Source organism: Acromyrmex echinatior, chromosome 6 (genome assembly GCF_024713525.1).
Source record: "Acromyrmex echinatior isolate Ae372 chromosome 6, ASM2471352v2, whole genome shotgun sequence".
NCBI lineage: Eukaryota > Metazoa > Arthropoda > Insecta > Hymenoptera > Formicidae > Acromyrmex > Acromyrmex echinatior.
Genome location: NC_141857.1, coordinates 16237225 through 16253935, shown reverse-complemented (window position 1 = coordinate 16253935; position 16711 = coordinate 16237225). Strand labels below are relative to the sequence as shown.

General features: G+C 35.0%; 2 protein-coding genes across 3 annotated transcripts in view; one reads left to right on the top strand and one right to left on the bottom strand.

Annotated features, from left to right (window-relative positions):
* Positions 1–11603, top strand: part of CCHa1 (neuropeptide CCHamide 1) — a 260158-nt gene extending 248555 nt beyond the window's left edge. Inside the window, exons 5-6 of one of the 2 annotated variants that reach the window (XR_015545541.1) lie at positions 11248–11339; positions 11471–11603. Coding sequence is in view for 1 of the 2 variants with exons in the window: in XM_087407458.1 (XP_087263584.1) it covers positions 11471–11477 (7 nt within the window). In the remaining variant the exon portion in view is untranslated. The remainder of the gene's footprint in view (positions 1–11247; positions 11340–11470) is intronic. The other variant, XM_087407458.1, reaches the window with a different exon arrangement.
* On the bottom strand, positions 569–14826 carry LOC147909596 (uncharacterized). The gene is made up of 3 exons (XM_087407460.1): positions 14111–14826; positions 13518–13765; positions 569–700 (listed from the first exon to the last, which is right to left on the bottom strand). The coding sequence occupies exons 1-2, from the start codon at positions 14421–14423 to the stop codon at positions 13713–13715; spliced, it is 366 nt and encodes a 121-aa protein (XP_087263586.1). The 5' UTR covers positions 14424–14826; the 3' UTR covers positions 569–700; positions 13518–13712.
* Between the last annotated feature and the right edge of the window lie 1885 nt (positions 14827–16711).

Genomic DNA, 16711 nt, shown 5'->3' with positions numbered 1-16711 from the left:
TGCTGTCAGCATGCGATAATGCGCGCGTAACGCTGTGAAACGCGATGTCGCTGAGGTTGAAAGAAAGAGGGAAGGATGGAAGAAATACGGACGATTTAATCTTTATAAATATTTATTTATCCTATTTTTGAGTTCTCTTCAGTATAATGATAATTCTTAAAATAGTGTTTGCTACAATCATTTTATTAAAAATAATAGCAATATTAATTCCTGAAATGAATAAATTAATGTAATAACAAGCTTAATGGTTATTGGAATTATTGTAGAAAGTGTGTGCTAAATATTAATGTTAACATTTAGTCAAGTATCAGACTTCAATTAGAATAAATAGTTACAAAATTTTAATAATCGCTCGCAAATATGTTTCGGCTAATTGTTAGCTATCTTCAGTACATACTATTTCGAAATATAAGATAGATGCATTCAGTGTGCAATGTTCATCGTGTGTTTGTATCAATAATATTTCTCTATGAGGTGGTCAGTTCTTCTTTTCAGACTCAATTAGATAGCGGGAATCATTTTATTAATTTTGAATTCTACGCTGCAGCACAAATGATACGTCATCACCCTGATCTTCGTCTTTCTTCTGCTGCCTACTCAATCTTCTATTCACTTTTCTAAAATCCTCGGTGGTACTTCTAATAAATCCAGAGCGTACATGACGTCATTCAACTGCGTAACGATGTCAGCGGTACTGTATCTGGAACAAAGAATAAAAATATGAAAATGCAAATAAATAAAAAGAGATAATGGGCTAATGAGAATTTGCGCTAGTATTGGTGAGAATACCAAAATATCATCCTGAAACTTTTTGCATTGTTTAAAATAACAAGTATTACAAGATTAATATTATATCAGATTGTTTTTTCACATCTCAAAAAATCGGAATTAATATCTAAGAATAAAAATAAAATATAAATAAATGACAATGAATACACACGCACGCACATATATATAATCTATAATCTCGACTCATTAAGATGAAAAAATACTGATATCGATATACCGAGATTTAGTCTTGATAGAAATAAACTGATAAAATATTCTCATCTCGCTCGAATACTTCATTACTAATTACTGAATTAATAAAATGTAATATTTATGTTTTCCTCGTCAGCTCATTATCATTGCGAAAATCCAACTCATTGGGCACACGCTGATCGATCTTGACAGCCTCCCGCTCTGAATTGCACGCACTATCTATCAATTCAACGGATTTTGCACCAGCTGCAATGCCTGCACGTACAATGTAATGCATGCAACCAATTAAGTTATTGATACTCGCCATTTTAATAATAGATTTACTGACTGATTGACACCGATAAAAGGACTAATTCAACAAGCAAACTGACAGACCGGAGGCTGTGCGGGAATTTATAATAAAGATATGACTGCATGATATCATTTTGAAAAAGAATTCTCCAACCAAATATAGTACCACGTGCAAAAGTTTATACCTCAGCCGGAAAGTATATCTCGCATCCAAAAGATTCCAAGAAGAAACTTCAGCATATTATCAGTTATAATTAGATCATCATCATAATCAATATATCAGCTGCAAAAGTACAATGCTTCGAGTAAAAGTGTATGTCTCAATCAAAATTGTATGAAAAGACATCATACTCGAAAAATTCCACCACAGCATTTTTATCTGTTGCAGCTCTTCACATTGAAGCGCAATTAAGCATATCGAACAGTAATCAAACAGCCATTGAACGGCTATCGAACGACTACCGATGCATTATAAACAGCTATCAGGCCATTATAAATAGCTATCGAACTGATATCGAACCGCTATCAGTTAATTTCAACATCTATCTGATATATTTATTTAAATGTCTATAGGTATAAGGGTAATAGAAATAAACATATTAATGTAAAATAACATACATTTATTAAAAAATCTTACAATTCTTCCTAATGTCGCGACAAGTTAAATATCTTAAATACATTTTTTTTTTGTAAAGTACAATTCTTTGCGTGCCTTCCACATCGTATAGTATTACAATCATCTAGATTACGTAATGATTCTATATCTTTGTAATATGCATCCAGAGTTTCAACAATGACGTTATCGCTGTTTGGCATATCAGCTAGCCATTCTCGTTCATTTTTCATGTCCCTTGACATATACTTCATTCTTTTCTATCACGGCTTCCTTTCGTAATTAGACGCCTCGCCATGCTGTACGGGATCATCCCGTCGCAATTCATGGTGATAAGCATTCAACCAGGAAGCTCAAGATTTGTCGGATCTCGTCAGAAAATGCCATGACATAGGATATGAAAATATGTAATGTGCGAGAATGGTTCCCGTTTTCAGCATCGTACTTCTTTAACGATAAATCTTTTTTTGACGACGAACCCTTGCAGATCCACTTTGGTATAACCGTGATGAGCAATTTTTCAAGAATGCACCTCATTCCGGCTTTTTCTTCATTTATATTTCAGATACTTGCTGACATTGCAATTTACATATTCTTGCGCACTACATTAGATAACGGACAGTATTCAATTATACGATCATGAATGATGAGACAATAGGCGGATGTATTGGCAGGAACATTCTCCTTGCGATCAAATTCTATGCGTACGTCCACAGTGGCGCTCTTAACGGATTCATTTTGTCGCGAGCAATCAATGACTACAAAAGACCCTTTCTCGATAAAGCAAGGTGAGTAGCGTTTTGAAGCAATCGATTCCATAATATGCTTTACGAAAATGCGCGTATATATCAAACAGGCGTACTTTGCCAAAATCTCTTTTTGCCAAAATTCAGGTTTAAATCGTCGTACGGATAAAACGTCGAATTTAGATAAAGTTTCACATTACTCAAATTACAATCGAATACGTTAACATCTTGTGACATGATATTTTTTTCGATCGGTCTGCAGAACAAAGATAATGTACGCGGCTTCTCTGAATCTTCGTTTCGACGGCTCATGAATGCATAGTTGTATTCTGTAACAAAGGATACTCATACAGATCTTACAAGCGAAAACTCATGCTTAGATAACGACTGTTTTCCAATGCTTGCAGCATTGATAATTTATTGAGCTCATTTAACGCAACGTAAGGTTCCGCTACTGCATTTTGAATAATTCAATCTCTGGTTCCGTCTCAGGATTCCCCACCAAGTAATTGTAATCGTTGCGCGCTCGTATCAAATCAATTCGTGGCGAACGTTGACAATCATGCGTTTTGTAATCTTCGCAAAAACCCAACAGCATGTTGAGCGGCACGTAAAAAAATTAAAGTGTCCTTCCTCCGTGTCAGATCTAGAGTTCCAGTCAGCGTTCAACGCAATCAAAGCTTTGTCATTGACACAATTCTTGAAGTTACTGGTAATTCCGATGTTTCTGTTGCGGTCAATCTCCACACCATGGTTCATATCGAATTTCATCAAACATGAACGCCACGCAATTATTTTCAAGCGTCATTGACAAGCATCATCTAATTGTTTTTCTTCTTCACCATCAATCTTCCTTCGACATAGAGAAAACTGTCGCATGGCAACGTGTACATATCCTGTTGTGAGATATCCGTATCTCGTCGCTATCCAAACGTAGTATTGGCGTACGGATTGTACGTGTGAATCTCAATCTTGACGATGCAGTCGTCTAAGATTGGCTTACCAGTAAGATATCAACCATTTCATACGATGAAATCCAACGACTTTAAAAATGCAACGTTGGACGTAGTGAGTTTCTTTTCAGGTGTAGTCTCTTCATTAATATATCTATCCTCTGTTTCGTCTGTTCGTTCAACACAAACATCTCACGTTAGCCATCGTACATGCAATCTAACAGTGATCTCCTCTCCGCGAAAATCGAGTAATCGACCGTTTTGATTCACCATGCGAATCATCAAAATCATAATACTTCGTACGATGATCGGAAAGTAAATGATCTGTGTAGGTCTTTCCGATATCTTATATCCTGACGGTACGCTCGGTGAAAATTCGTGTACACGCATCTGTCGTTGCTTGCGGTGTACGCATTCGCGATCATATTGCACTCGATACGAATGATGTTTACGTTGATGATATTTATCAGTACGTCTGACTCATGCCATTGTCGCGGATCCAGCACGAGATTCGACGAAAATCCTAGCAGTGAGTTAATGTTGCAAGGTTTTGTAAAATTTATCCGATAGATGCATTTGATTTCGTTTCTCATTGTATTGTTGTTGGCGCGAATTACCAGTGGGAACTCTTCATTCTCCTTGCTCTTCGCGTCGCGAAAACATAAAATTTCGCGCTTCAGGAACCGCTTTATATCGCGCAGTTCGTACTATCCTTCAGGAATAACAATTTCCTCGTTGTCGTAGTAAAACTTGTTGATTGTCGAATTTACATTGGCAAGAGTATAGTACATTTCAAAGTTCGTCAGATCGAGCTCGTAATCGCCATCGCCCAAATCTATCGCTGGAAAGTAGTTCATTGTAAGGACGCTACTCTTGCCAGTCAGCGAGATGTTTGAACGAGCATTGAATTAAACAGTGCAATGTCGATCTTTAACTTGCTTATCAACCGACCGCAGAAAATGTAGATAAAGCTGCCCGTAATTGTTCTGATTATAAGACGCTGATAAGACGCGCGATTCTACTCGATTACACTGTTTGCCAGATATTGTTCGAGTTCCTTCGGCGGTCGAAGATTGCCGAAACTGTCAAAGTACACGACGCGATTCCCCCTTTTCGCATATGCCACCCAATGTAGACCGGGTCCCTCGGCATTGTCTAAATTTATGACCGTTCTCATTTTGACGTACTCCTTCGACCGGTAATATAGTGCGCGTAAAGATATCTCTAAAATACAGAATGCGCATACGATTTGCAAGTTGTAGTTGCTTCCTTCGACATTTTTATCGACGTTTTTTTTTTCTAAGCGCGACACCTTGTCCGCGCTTGTAAGAAGCGAGATAAATACCGCGACGATCCATGATGCGATTATGACGTTGCAGTTCATCTAGCTGACGCTGCGCCGCTTTACATAAACTATCACGGCCTATTTACGGCCTTAGCGAATCCCACCGCCCCGCCGATCAATGACTTGAGAACGCCCAACAACGGTAGAATGAGCAGGATGCCGCCGCGTTTCGCTTGGAAAAATCCTCTTGCTCTTCTTTTTCTTTGTTTTCAAGTTCATAAAAATTTTCGTTTTAGTCTGCATAGCTGCCCAAACGACTGTGACTGCGGCTCTCTCTTCGAGAGTCAAATCACTCGCGATAATGCGTTTCCGTGCTTTTTCGGCGAGTATATTGTCAGCCACGTATCGTTCAGCGAGATCGTTGCTGTGCGAATACGCTATGTCGTGATCGCGACACGCAGCAATGAATTAACACCTCTGGCCAATCGCTTCTCCAATCGCGTTCTCGGACTGCGAAACTAATATCCGAGAATATGCAATTCAATAGAAAGCGTGTTTATCGCACGATTAACAAGTCTCTCGACGGCATTCTCAATAATTCTTTATCAAAGGCACCGTGCCGTCGATATGCATTTGATGAGTTGGCATTTGTAATTGACTTCAGACATCGACGGTATCGCTGTACCTCTCGCTGTACAAATCTGCTCATATATGTTTTGGTAATCTATCTCCCACAACAGATCTATGTAATTTTCAAACTCTCGTAGCACAATTTTCGGTATATATTCCAGCTCTTTTGAAGTTAAACTGCAAATCGTTTGACACGACGAGAAACATTTTGATTACTGAACGATTTCACTCTACGCGGCTCTATAAATAGGCCCGCTCGCGATATCGTTTTCGGTATTTTGTAGAAAGAGAAAATATGCGGTTCGTGCACCAGTCGCGGGCGATTAAAGTGACGAATCTCGATGGCAAAGTGCAAACTAATAAAGAGACTTGCAAGCATGGTGATATGCTATCGGCCTCTATACGTGTTATCATCAGCGGACCGTCAAATTATGGCAAAACGAATGTACTGATTATGAATGTGCTGTTGGAAAGTCCGCACGGCATTTGAGAACGTATACGTATATTCAAAATCGCTGCAACAATCGAAATATCGATACTTGGCGAATTTGTTAGCACCGATTGAGGAAATTGATTATTTTACATTCTCCAATAACAGCGACGTTATTCCATTTTTATCTTTGATAACGTGGCATGCGACAAGCAGGACGTGATAAGAGAACTTTGCAATGGGACAACACGCAGACATCGACTGCTTCTATCTCTGTCAGATATATGCAAAGATATCGAAGCATCTTATACACGACAATGCAAATCTGTTGATGCAGTTCAAACCAACTAAATGGTACCAATCTAAAACGCGTGTATACGCATCGGCAAGAACCGGATGTCCCCTGTTCGGCGCGCGGCATTATATCATACATATTTTTTTTATTTATTTTATTATATGTTCTTATATTTAACTGTAAATTTAATTTTGCAATCTTGCGATACAAAATATTAATTTCATTTGTACATTGCAAATTTATAAATGCATTCAAATTTATAAATGCATGTAAATTTATTACAATGAGTCTCAAAATTACACTAATGTTTTAATTATGCACAAAAATTTTGTACAGTATTAAAAATTTTTATGCATAATTACAACATTTTGTGCATAATAAAAGTATTATTATGAATATTGGCGAGCGAGAGACACTGGGGTATCTCACTCGTACTAGTAACAAATGTGTAAGACAGCGAATGGACACCGCGAGCCAGAGTCACGTCCAATTACGCTTTCTCTCTCAATTATGTGCCTTGCGCTAAAGAATATTGGAGTTCCCCCTACTACTTTCTCCCTTCGCGCTCCTCCGCGTTTCCAATAACACGTACCTGTGCGCTTCGGTACGAGTGTGTAGCGCCGCGCGTTGAACCCCAGAGGACACCATTTCTGCCAGTGCATGTACAAAACACGTAAATACCGATATATCCTATGAGGGTTTCAGTAAGAAGACACAGATTTGTGTCGTAAATATTGGCAGTAAAAATATGGATTTCTAGTGATTGACAAGAACAGTGCGCTTACCAATGGGCGATACAGAAAAGAATTTAACGACTTTGCTGTGACGTGATCAGTTGATATCAATATGTTGATATAGACAACGGCAAAGATCATGAGAGGATTACTAAGGAGATTACGAAAACAAGCGATTCGATTCGCAAAAAATACCGCGATTTGAAGATTGGTGAATTGGAGGAGGACATCGCATTAGACACTTTAAACGTATTATCGACCTGTTGAAACAGATTGTCAAAAACACTGTTGACTCCTCCAAGAATCCTATCATGACTGAAACATTCTTTTCACGAGGAACCAAAACTCAAAAGAAAACGGCCAAGTGCTTTGTACGACAATTCTATATAAGCTTCCACGTCTGTGAAATCAGTATTGAGTCAATTGAAAATCGTACTATTCATTTTGAACGAAGTGAAATAATACAATCGCGCGATTTATCGTATGGCCACGCTCCCTCCGTCGAAGAAATTTTCGAGGTTGCCGATGAACCGCTCGTAACATCCATTCGACGTCTGCTTCAAACATCCGAGAGGCAGGAAAAATTGCATGCAAACTTGTCCGTTGAGACAGAAATATCTGAAAGCGTTCCTAAGCTAAGAAAGCCGTCAATAGAGACGTCGTGTATGGAATTTATTTCAGCGACAAGAGAACGATGCTCCATGACAAACGTATCATCTTGCACAAAAATGGCGATATAATTATAGATAGAAAAAAATATGATGGAACATCAAGCCTATACGAGTTAATCTTCATGAAATTTCTCAACAAAAGTATCTGTACAGATAACATACAGACTTACCGAAGCATTTTGCTGACAACAAACGCTCATCAGCGCGGTCATAGCTCGAGTAATCAAGTAATGGATACTAAGGGATACAAGTATAAGAACATAATAGCGCTATTAGTGTCTGGTAAAAAAGTACGAACGAGAATAAACAAAAAAGTATGAACAAGAACAAACAAATCTACCGCGTACGCGATGACACTAAACGATAACAAGATCGACTATATCCATTGAGACGATCCCAACGAAATTGTGGATCGTCTGCGATTGCTTGAGACTTCGCGCCAAGCTGGTTACAATGGCACGACAATGAGATTGTCGATTATCGAAGAGCTTCGCGAAGTTGGTCTGATTATAAATTAACCTCGTTTTATACATGTCGTTCAGTCGACAATGCCGATTAATAAATTTGGATTATTGCTTGGAGTAGAAAGCGAATCGCACTATCAGTGTGGATTGCTCAGAAATTACGTGCGGGATAACGCTCTTTGCATAATCGCTGCCGACTTTGACGCAAAGTCGCGCATTTCGACGAGTGACGCTACCGGTGGATGATGTTGACGTAGCATACAAACAATACGTGCAGCAGAGTGTTCAAGATTTGAAGGATCATCTGAACGAAATCAAGAATGAATGTGCTTGAGATGCATCCTTATACGCGATTCAACAGAGGTTATCACTACATTCTCACCATCATTGACGTGCTGAATAAGCACACATGGGCCGTGCCACTTAAAGTCAAGTGGAAACTATATAACCAAGGCGATCGCAAAGATTCGAGACGATGAAAGATGTCCAAAAAATTTGCAGACTGACAAAGAAAAGGAATTACAACTCAGATGTGCAGAAACTCTTAAAGAAATGCAACATCAACCATTATTTTACGTATTCCGTAATGAAGGCAGTCATCGAACAGTTCAATCGTACCTTAAAGAATACGTGGAAACAATTTACGCACAACGGAAACTATTAATGGATCGATATCCTGCCGCGTCTCGTATCAAATTACAACGCGCACAGGCATCGAACTATCGGTATGTGTCCCGTTACTCGTGCGATCGCCGACAGGTTCTTAATCACGGTTTACAATCGCGCAAAGGTTTACATTGCCGCACCCGCGATACAAAGAGTGATTCACCTCTACCTCTCCCCGTGGACCTCCCCGCGACGTGGGTACCAGCCGCCCTTCACCCTCCCCCCCCCCCTCAGAGCTCCTGCATTAGAACCGGCCTTGTTTACCTATTATCTTTGATAAAGATTACGCGCCGAATTGAAGCACGGAAAAAAATTGTTTAAAATTGTCAAAGTACAACAAACTAATCCGATATCTTTTGGAAGATTATCGCTGGAGAATTCTATGAATACGAATTGCACAGCGTCGAGATCGCTAACCCCGACGTGCATCTCGTTGAAAAAGTGTTTTGCGCAAGAGGAGGAACGAGATTTATGTAAAATAGTTGGAATTTGACAATTCACACAATTCGTGGATCTTGTTTAAAACTTATATTTATTATAAAAAATATAAATACGTATTATATATATTATAAATATTATATACACTACATTATATTTACATATTATACATATTATATTATACATAGTATACATATCATATTATCCTATCTAAAAAAAGGAGATTAAATCGATTGCTCGCATCTCTCGAAGCTTATTGTTGCCGCTTTTCCGCGATGATTGATTTTCTCGTAGTGACAACTATTTACTTCATGACACTTCGGCTGTCATCGTCGAGATTTTAACTTTGATAAATGTGATTGACAATGAAGTTATGTATTGAGGTTAATATAAATATGATTGACAATTGAGGTTGCGTATTAAGGTTAATATAGTGTAAAAGATATCTCTTTTCAAAGTGTCAAAAGTTTCTCTTCAATATTCGTATCAGATAAGTTTTACAATCTCTATTAATTTATTCTCTCCATTCTTTATAATTATAAAAGAATTGATTCTTTGTGCGGTATTTTATTTTCAGATTTATTGAAAGGAAAGACTTAAAAAGAAAAGGCAAGGATTTAGAAGATAATATAATCTTCTTTCTTCAAAGTATGTTCTAAAATATTCCAATATCCTATATACCTTTATTAGAATATCCTGCAAATTACATCGTCAATGTCGTTAAAACGCAATCTGTATTAAAACCAAGTAATTTTATTCAGAGATAAACAAATTGATCTGATGGCAACGTGTTGAAAATGGCATTAAAAGCAGCACAATTTCGATAAAATCTGATTTTTTATTGTAATTTTCAGTATTTGTTAATATTAATTAATAATTGAGATATTTTATAATTCATTTTGGTACATTTTTTATATATTATAAAATATCTCATAAATTATTTATTTTTTAATAATAACAAGAAAGAGCAAGACAAGACATTGGAAATGAGAAAAAGAGAGACGAGAATGAAACAAGAAGAAAACGAAAGAAATAGAGACAGTGAGAACGAAAGGAGATCAGAGATGAAACGAAAGAGAGATGAGATGATCAGAGAGAGACGAGACGAGACCAGAAATACGAGAAATGTGACAAGAGAACAGAGATAGCGGACGAAAGACAGAATTTAGAAAAGAGAGAGAGTGAAAAAGAGAGAGAGAGAGAGAGAGAGAGAGAGAGACAAAGAACAAGAGAAAAATATAAAAAAAGAAGAAGGGTAGGAAAAAAAAATCATAATAAAATTTGTATACTTTTTCATATAGGTACATATATTTTTTATATTTTTAGTAAAAAGAAAATAAGTAAAAAGTAAATAAATTACGAGAGAGAGAGAGAGGGAGAGAGAGAGAGAGAGAGAGAGAGAAGAGAAAGAGAAAGAGAAGAGAGATAAAAGATCAAAGTAAGACAAGAAGGAGATAGAAGAGATGAAAGAATTGAGAAGAAAGAGTTAATGGAACAATTGAAACACAATTATGTATTTTCTTTAAACCAATTGATAATTCATCCTGAAGAAAAAAAAAGAAGAAGAACAGAAAGAAAAGAAAGAAAGAAAAAAATAAAGAAAAAGAAATATGAAAGAAGACAATGTGAAGCAAAATATTTATATTTAGAATAAGTAATAATAAGGCTTCACAAATAATAACTACTGTCTGTTACCACGACGTGAATCACAACATCACTTTTTTGCGTTCATTTTTATTTATATATGTTTAACATACTATTAAATAAGGTACATTTTTATATTTATACATATTGTTAATTTTACGCATTCAGCATTAATTCTCCTTTATTATCGGATACTTTTAGATTATTACTGTTTTATTGTGAATTTTCAATGATGAATCGGTCTATTTAAGTTATTAACTTGTAACATTTGTGGCCATGCTGTGGATCACCATTTTAGTGTTTTTCTTTTTTCATATACTCTCGACTTTCTAAGATTATTACGGTTTTGCTGCCGAAAATTTACAACGATGAGATTGTTTATTAAGTTATTAACTTTATAATACAGAACATGAAGAATACTGTTGACTACATAGATTTCCGACAATTTTACAATTATATTTATTGTAACATTGAGAATGACTCGATCGGTGTCGAAACGTATGTAACTATTTTCATTATCATGTGTTAAATTAAAAATTTTTTTGTTACATAACAGGCTCTTAGTCCTTCATTTATTCTAAATTGATTTATATTTATGTTAATATCTTGGAATTATATTTTATTTTCAGTTATTAGTGATCTTCATGAAAAGGAAAGGCCTTATAAAAAAAGAAAGGACCGAAAAGAAAGGAAAAGACGAAGAAATAGAAAAGGAAGGATCTGAAAAAATATAAAAAAAAGAGAAGAAAAAGGAAAGGAAAAGAGATGTGAAAGAAAGCATTTGGATTTTATTTTTTAATTTAGTACAACAATTTTTTGTCAAATGAATATTAATAAAGCTAATACTGTGTGTGCTTAGGTTTAACTTTTTTATTTTATACAAATTTCAAAACCACGTCTTGTAATATTAAAAGAATACTAATAGAAGAGAAGATGGTATTATGACACCCCAGTTACATTTTACACAATAACTTTATTAATAATCAATATTTAAATTTAAAACTTGACAATTACATTCGTTAAAATGTTGAATTAATTCTGAACTCAAAGTTACAAAATATTGATTACTTAGGATACTATCATGGTGAAATTAAAAAGGTGAACCAACGCGCATAATGACGGAGGATTCGTCACATGATCTGAGATCTCGACCAATCAGAAATTGAACTTATTACAGCGTGCAGTGTGAACGAGTTATGTGCATCTTTGCAAATTAGCTCAAAATTTGATTGGCTGACAGATCCCCTCATTATTTTCAACGTGCGCATACATCATCTTGGTTCATTTTTCTAATTCCACCATGGATATTATTAATAAAAATGTGGCGATATTGCATAATGTCTCGAAGAAAAAATGGGTGGTAATATAGCCTAAGGCTATAAAAATAGCCTTAAAATATTAATTTTGTTTAGAAAACAGGTCACAAAATTAACAAAAAATAAAACATTTTAAAATATATGCAAATAAATGTACCATATATATAATATTAGGTGTTGGAATTAATTCGTAGCGTTTTACAAGTGATGGGAAGTACTTTCATTAATGTATTTTTTAATGCTCATGTGAAATAAATAACATTCTTTCATTAAAAAACGCTACGAATTAATTCCAACACCTAATACATTCACACAACTTCTACATATAAGCTGCTCAGTACTAAAAATCTTAGTACTAGTTTGTATTACGTGTACTAAAAATAGTACACGTAATATTAACTATAGATTAACAGTGAAATTACAATCGATTATGAAATAATTATTTTGATATGAAAACCTCAAAAAAGAGTGAGTAATTAATATTTAGAGGGTCATATTAGCAAAATGCCATGCTATTGTTTAAATTTGCATAACTCAAAATATATACAGTCAAATAAAATGTTAAATAACAAATAACACATTCAAAAATACATATATTAATGATAATACACTTAAGTTTAAGAAAAATGAAGAAATAGCTGTAATTCAATGCTAAAATGTACTTCAGAAATGTTTCGAAATACTTGAAAATAAAAATGCTGATTATAATAAATATTGGTAATTGAGTATTGATAGATATATTAGCATCATGATGTAATAGCGAGCTACTGAACAAATAATTCCATAAGTAAATTCCATAAGTAATCATTAGGATTCGCTATATAATAGCGAAGATATTAAGGGAGGAATAACAAAAAATAATCTAACTGACGAATAAGACAATTACGAGCATTGTACGAGTAGGAATTTAGAAGATTGATGAATTTGTAAGTTTATTGTCCACTAAAAATAGTTCTGTGAGAACCAAAACATCTAAAATTTATAATGTATTATAATATATAAATAATATGTAATTATTTGAGTACTTACATCATGCTAGACTCTTTGCCATTATTTATTAGCCTTATTGAAATTTATAATTCGTTGTGCTTTTGGAAAGTTAAATTTTAATTTATATTTTAAAACTTATATGTATGTACTATTATTATGTAAAAGTTTATAAGTCGAAAAGTTTAATAGCACAAAGCGCGCGCTTGTTATGTTCTAATACGTATTAAATTATACATAGTATACATATTATACATGTTATACATATATATAGCATACATATTATACATATTATACATATTATACATATTATACATATCATACGTATTATATACATATTAAACATATTATACAATAAATGTGTTTTATTTACATCAGTTTGTCCCTTTGGCAGCGTATCGATGGAACCTGGCATGATGTATCGCTTTTCTTCGTGGGGATTTAGAGCGATTTTTGTTTCTGATATAGTGTACACCTCGTGCAATTTAGATCTTGTGTACGACTTTCTACGCGTCATTTCGACTGCGTCATTCAAGCACTGCTTGTAATCTTTGAACGTTATATCTCGCTACAACTTTTTGCTCTTGACACCTTTCGTCTTCTTCATATCCTTCTTTTTTTCTACATACAAAGCATACATTTTTTATTTCAACCCTATGAATTCGGTCATAATGGCACCATTGTTTTCGTTTTTCATAAGATCTGTTTTTGAATTTTTTTATTTGCGAGCCGAATACCGTAGATTATCGATAGAATAATCACTCATGTCAAATCTGTTTATATCGTGTTTTATGATGTCGCATTCTATATAGTATATGAATATCAGTATCGATATACATCATTTTACATTTTTCGCGAAAGCGGTGCCATTATGATTCATGATGAAATTCATACAAACATGTCTTGGATATGTCGAGGATGCATATACTTTCGTATATCGTTTTTTTAAATTTATTTTGAGCTTACGCAGTTCTATCGCGATCAGATTCTCCGAGAAAACGCTATGGAAATTTGATTTTGCCATTATTATCTCTGCACCTTGTCTGCCTTCCCATTTCGTGAGGAGATGCACGTTGACGCGATCGCGCACGTTCCCCACAGTTTTACCAAATACCGCGTTATTCATAAGTTTGTATAAATGTTTTTCAAAATCACTTTTTGTCAATATTTTAAGTTTTGTGTTGAGCTCAATGTAATCGCGTAGCCATGAAGATTGCGCGAATTGCAGTATACGGTGAACTTTTGCGATACGAAGATCGTGACGAGTACATTGCTGCATGTTGCGATAATGTATTATATGATGTAACGCTGTTTATCGCATAATGTTGCGCTTCTTATCGCGCTTGTCAGGTGATTTCTCGCGCGTCGATAGATTAGTGTGCGCATATCATGAAGATGTTCCACATCCACCTTGAGAATATAGTCTGTTGGCGAATCTAATGCGATGGTCGTAAAGTCAAAATTTTATATGTCGATTCATTGAAAATCGTCAATCATAAGGTAATAGTTGACACATTGCCCAACCGTACAGATTGTTGACGTCATACAGTACATCAAGTACGATGACAGTTTCGATGGATCGTACGATGGCATGTATTTGTTGTTGGTTCATATACATGTACTTGTTTAAATACTGGCTCAGACCACCATGTATACCGCGCTCGATAAACATTACCATATCAATGTATATGAGCAGTTCAAATCTTACACCTGTGTGCTTTAATATGGCATCCCACGTGAAACTCGATAAGGTATAATAGTACGCGAGGTCGAACTCGTAACTCGCAACGCCACTGTTGTAGAAATTTTCGAAAACGTTGACTAACAACAAAACATCTGTTTTCATATATAAATTTTCATATATAATAGTGTATGAGCAACTATGGACGGTCCATAGGCTGTCAAAACAAACCACCACCACTCCACCTCCGGCGTCGGAGACTGTCTAGAAAAATGGCACGTTCTGATTGATCGGTGACGCGAGGGTGAAGGTAATGAGGTAATTAAATGGTGCATTTGATTGACTCTGGTCCATGGCTTGCCCACGATGACTGGAGAAGAGTGGGGTGTCAGCAGGGAATACCGTGACAAAATGGTGGATGGGAAAATCGAGGAATATTGGGATCGAGACATTTTTTCGTTACGGAGGGGAGGGGGGAGGTGCAAACAGCGGATATGAATAGCACACATTTTTTGTCCTGTAGGTCATTTTTTGCTGCAGCGGCTTCATGTTTCCGGCGTACTGATATTTTAATGAAAGAGGATTTTCTTATTATTTATGACGAGGATTTTTACGAGAATTTTCGGGAGACTCTTTCACTAGGAAGAAAGAGGAGGTAAAACAAGAATGAACAAGTTCGTGCTGGTATGCGTTGTCATAAACGGCGTGGTGATATACTCGTTTTTAGAGAATAAATTTCTTCTGTACTTTACGCCTGAGATATTTTTATTTAAATATGATAAAAATTTACATTATTTAAGCCTAAAATTTTGGAATATTTGGAATGTGAAACAGACGAGAATTTAAAATACAAAGATTTTATTTATTGATAAAAGAATTATTACATTGATAAATAAATTATCACATAAAAAAATATATTACATAAGTCATAATACTCAATTCATTAAAACTATGTTAACAATTTCGTTGAATTTTAATTCAGTTATTTCAAAACAATAAAAACAATAAAAAGTAGGGGAAACCGAGGCTAATAGACTCATTTTTCAGTTTCGAATTTTGCAGACAAAATTAAGAGATATTACTTATCGAAAAAATTTTATACCAATTACTACATACATTTGACTACCTAATAATATTTTAATAAGGGGAAACTGATAACTAATATGAAAAAAGTGCATTTTTCTAATGCATTTTTCTAATGCATCTGATTCAACTAGACCCGGGACCGGGGTAATTCGACTAAGATTATTAAATTAAGATTAATATATTTTAAGCTACATCTTTGGCTACATATTAATAAAACTTTTATAAAAATATATTTTAAACACAAACATTCGCTTCGCAGGGCAAACAATACTTCTTTTTGCAAAATTTGTTCATTTTGTGCAAAAACACGTCGAATAAGCCTAGTTTTCGAGATTGGACATGACAGAACTAAACTTAAAACATTTATCACTGAGGAAAATCTCTATAAAGGAATAAAATTTTGAGTAAGTATTATAAGAATCGTCACTAAATGAGTCATATAGTTCCATGCTGTGATTACTACTATCCCCATCCGTTCATTTTTTAAAAACATTAACAATATACGATAACAGAAATACATAAACAAAAAAATCTGTTGGACCCAATTAAGTAAGAACTACACTTACTATCTAAGAAATCAAATATCTCAGACAATTATTAGGTGTACAAATAAGTTTCCGCCGTTTTTTATTAAAAATTAAGCATTTATTGTGAAAGAACGATACATAATGTTTTATTGAAAGAATTGTCCATCGCTAGCCACTACTTTTTCCCATCTTTCTGGTAGCATACGGATACCACGTTGGAAGAACGCTTCATCTTTTGAGGCTATCCAATTATCGATCCAATTTTTGATATCT

Excerpts from the sequence above, each read along its gene's own strand:
- LOC147909596 (XM_087407460.1), bottom strand. The coding sequence starts at position 14,423 with ATGCAGCAATGTACTCGTCACGATCTTCGTATCGCAAAAGTTCACCGT. Across the intron at positions 13,766-14,110 it reads TCTGATCGCGATAGAACTGC|AAAAAAAGAAGGATATGAAG; the intron begins GTAAGCTCAAAA and ends CTTTGTATGTAG.